Genomic DNA, 3,286 nt, shown 5'->3' on the forward strand with positions numbered 1-3,286 from the left:
GGTGATCCTCTCCCTCTAAGCAACACTGGTCAGGCCACAGCTGCATCCAGTTCTGTGCGCCCCACTCCAGGAAGGATGTGGACAACATGGAGAGGGTCCAGAGGCCACCCGCATGATCCGGGGACTACAGGGCAGACCCTACAATGAGAGACTGCGGGACCTGAACCTGTTCAGCTTTTACAAGAGAAGGCTGAGGGGGGACCTGGTGACAGTCTATAAAATCACTAGGGGGGACCAGAAAGTTTGGGAGAGACTTTGTTTCCCCTAGCGCCCTCTGGCATAACAAGGAATAACAGCCACAAGTTGTTGGGAGAGTAGATTTAGAGTAGACATCCGTAAGAACTACTTCAGAGTCAGGGCGGCTAGGATCTGGAACCAACTTCCAAGGGAAGTGGTGCTGGCTCCTAGCCTGGGGGTCTTTAAGAGGATGCTTGAGCCCAGTTTTTTCTCCTACCCTGGCAGGGGTTTAGACTTGTAAGGTCGGAAGGGACCTTATAGATCTTCTTCTATGATTCTACGAGATCAGATCCAAACTTCCCTAACATAGGACTGTCCACATCTGGGGTATTTGATTAGTCCCGTTGTAGTTAGGAGCTAACTCCTCCACAGAAAAAGATTACGTGTGCTCTTACGAGTGCCAAATACTTCCTAAAGCACATGTATCAAACTCACCTCAGGCTGGATCCAGACTGCAGGGGCTACTCAGGCCAGGGCCAGGAGACTGGTGAGGCCACATTCAGGCAGGTATCAGTGTGAAGCAAAGGGTGTGCAACCATGTGGGACTGGCTGGACAGCAGTGTAGAGCCAGGAGCATAAAGCAGTGTGGAGAAGAGAGCATATGACAGTGCAGAGCTTTTGCAGGGCTTTGGCACAGAGGACCAGGCATGCAACAGCATTAAGTTGTATCTGGGCAGCATGGGGCTGGAAGCATGTGCTGATGCACAATCTGGGCAGCAACAGAGCTGAATGGGGAAGGGGCAGGCCATGTCCACTGAAGGCCAGCACCCCAAAGTCTGTGGCAGCCCAGATAAAATAGTTCCACAGGCCAGGCTGCATGTTTGATACCAAATTTAACTACATGCATCATTTCAAGAGCAAACTGCACAACCCATCACACAAGTTTATAGCATTAATTAATGCACCATTAAATGAAAGATCCAGTTCCATTAGACAGAGCTATATCTGGGTTTAATCCTCACAATATTATCTTCATTGCACGAGGTATTCAGATAACATGCCCAAATAGTACCCTTCAATATATTAAGGATTAGCACCCAATTCTAATCATTTTAGCTTAAAATAATGTAAAACTGCCAGTTGACAAACAGCTCAAACCAAACAGTGACACAGAGGAAGAAGGCTGTTTTAGAGACCCAGTGGTTTAATTCCCAAACAGTCTAACTGGACCTGAAAGTAACTGGGGGCAGGATTTTTTTGTTTGTTTCTAGCCTAAACTTCAGCCTTCACATTTCCTCTTCCAGCCTCCACTAAATAAGCATATACTTTAGTCTCATTTAAGAACTGCCATAGAGAAACACTGAAGAAACTGCTCTAATAAGATTTAAGTTACTTTAAAGCTAATAAGTTATTTACATGATTCTATGTCAAGTTCTTCCTTCTCACCAAAAGATCCCAGTGTGGCAGAAATCCAGCTTGCTATATATGCTCTCAGTTCGCCGGTGAAATGTATGTGTTCTCTCTCACATTGCCTCATACAGCAATCAAAGGAGGATGATCATCACTGAGCATTAGCAAAGCTTTACATCTGATGTGTAAGGTCTACATATGGAACCCAGCACAATCAAGTAAGCTAGAATTTCCCTATTAAGTCATCCAAAACTCTGCACATAATCACAATAAATATAATTTAATAAATGAAAAGTAGTATTTTCTAAACACAACATCAGAAGAAGTCAGTCACCACATTGAATTTTGTCCAAAAGACACTTCTTTATTTTATCCAAGGTAAATTATGCCATGAATTCATAAGGAATTGGTTCCAGCAGCTCTGGGTCTTTACCGTTGGTTCTCACAAAGTGCGCTTCTCTGGGTGGGGCAGGCTGTAATAAAAAAGGTACATTAAAGTAGTAACACTTGAGAAACTAGTTCCCATGGAAACCAGTTCCCATTCCATCACAGCTGCACTGCCATTTAAGACCTCATGAAAAAAGAAACTATTAAAATCAAAAACCATTTCCAAACCTCAGTATTAGTAAAATTATGTCCAGTTGCCTTTCACTCCAACAGCAATGGTCTCTGATCCTAAAACTGATTTTTGTAGATACCTAGTTAGCATATGAAAATAGTGCTATTAAATATTCCTCGGAGCTCTGAAAGCAACACAGCTATACACTTCTTTCCTGCAAAGGTCTCCCACTATACCCTCAGACACAAAGTGTATTTAAAGTTTCTTCCAGTTAGCGTAAGACACCGCTAGTTGATTTGCACCCATCTTTTAATGCTGCCTCAGGGAATCAGACAATCACTTCTCCCCCACATTACAGAAGTAGTTTCTAGATTGCAAGCATAAAAGGTGTACTACTAATTCAGATGACAATAAACACGGTACCTGGCGTTTTAGTTCAACCCAAGTGCCCTTTTCCTTTGCTTCCTTCTTCTTCCTTTCGTTTTCCTTCACACGCTGCAGGAAGCTGTCTCTGCTTTTGGAATGTTTAATATGCTCAATGCGCACATTAATTTTCTTGGCAAGAATCTTGCCCCTGAAAGAATAAGCTTTTTTGAATTGACTGTACTTTCAAAAACATTAATACAAGTTGCATGATGCAGCTTTTACATTAAAACAAACAATTCCAGAAAGCAGTACTATACATGAATTTTGCTCAAAATATCCGTTTCCTAAGACACACTGAACTATATAAAGGTACTGGAATTAAATGCAAGTATAGCAAAGCATATTTGCACATGGCTACCTGTTCTGATGTTTAAGGAATGACTCCCAAGACAAGGGATTTTCTACCTTGCAAGTAAATGGGGCTACTTGTCTATCATTACTGAAAACGACTATTTGAGGAGCAAACTACATATCATACTGACTACACAGACTTATGCCCCACTGAGTAAATTTAAAACATGTTATTTTTCAAATTAATTCAGTAAAAATACACTAAGTAGTTGAAACCTCATTTTCAACTGGACCATGGGTATAGAGGGCTATACCCTGTACAGGAGGGATCGTGTTGACAGAAGGGGCGGGGGTGTAGCTCTCTATGTGAAGGAAAGCTACATGTCCCTGCAAGCTGATGTTGGCGACCAGCATGGACAGCTA

General features: G+C 42.5%; 1 protein-coding gene across 1 annotated transcript in view; it reads right to left on the reverse strand.

The window, feature by feature from the left end:
• Window positions 1–1,851: 1,851 nt before the first annotated feature.
• The window catches only part of RPL21 (ribosomal protein L21), a 3,881-nt gene continuing 2,446 nt past the window's right edge, over window positions 1,852–3,286 (reverse strand). Inside the window, exons 5-6 of the mRNA XM_019530144.1 lie at window positions 2,570–2,720; window positions 1,852–2,060 (exon numbers count right to left, since the gene is read on the reverse strand). Of these exons, the coding sequence (XP_019385689.1) occupies window positions 1,971–2,060; window positions 2,570–2,720 (241 nt within the window). The 3' untranslated portion in view covers window positions 1,852–1,970. The remainder of the gene's footprint in view (window positions 2,061–2,569; window positions 2,721–3,286) is intronic.

This window comes from Crocodylus porosus, unplaced genomic scaffold (assembly GCF_001723895.1).
Source record: "Crocodylus porosus isolate Cpor-Errol unplaced genomic scaffold, CroPor_comp1, whole genome shotgun sequence".
Lineage (NCBI taxonomy): Eukaryota > Metazoa > Chordata > Crocodylia > Crocodylidae > Crocodylus > Crocodylus porosus.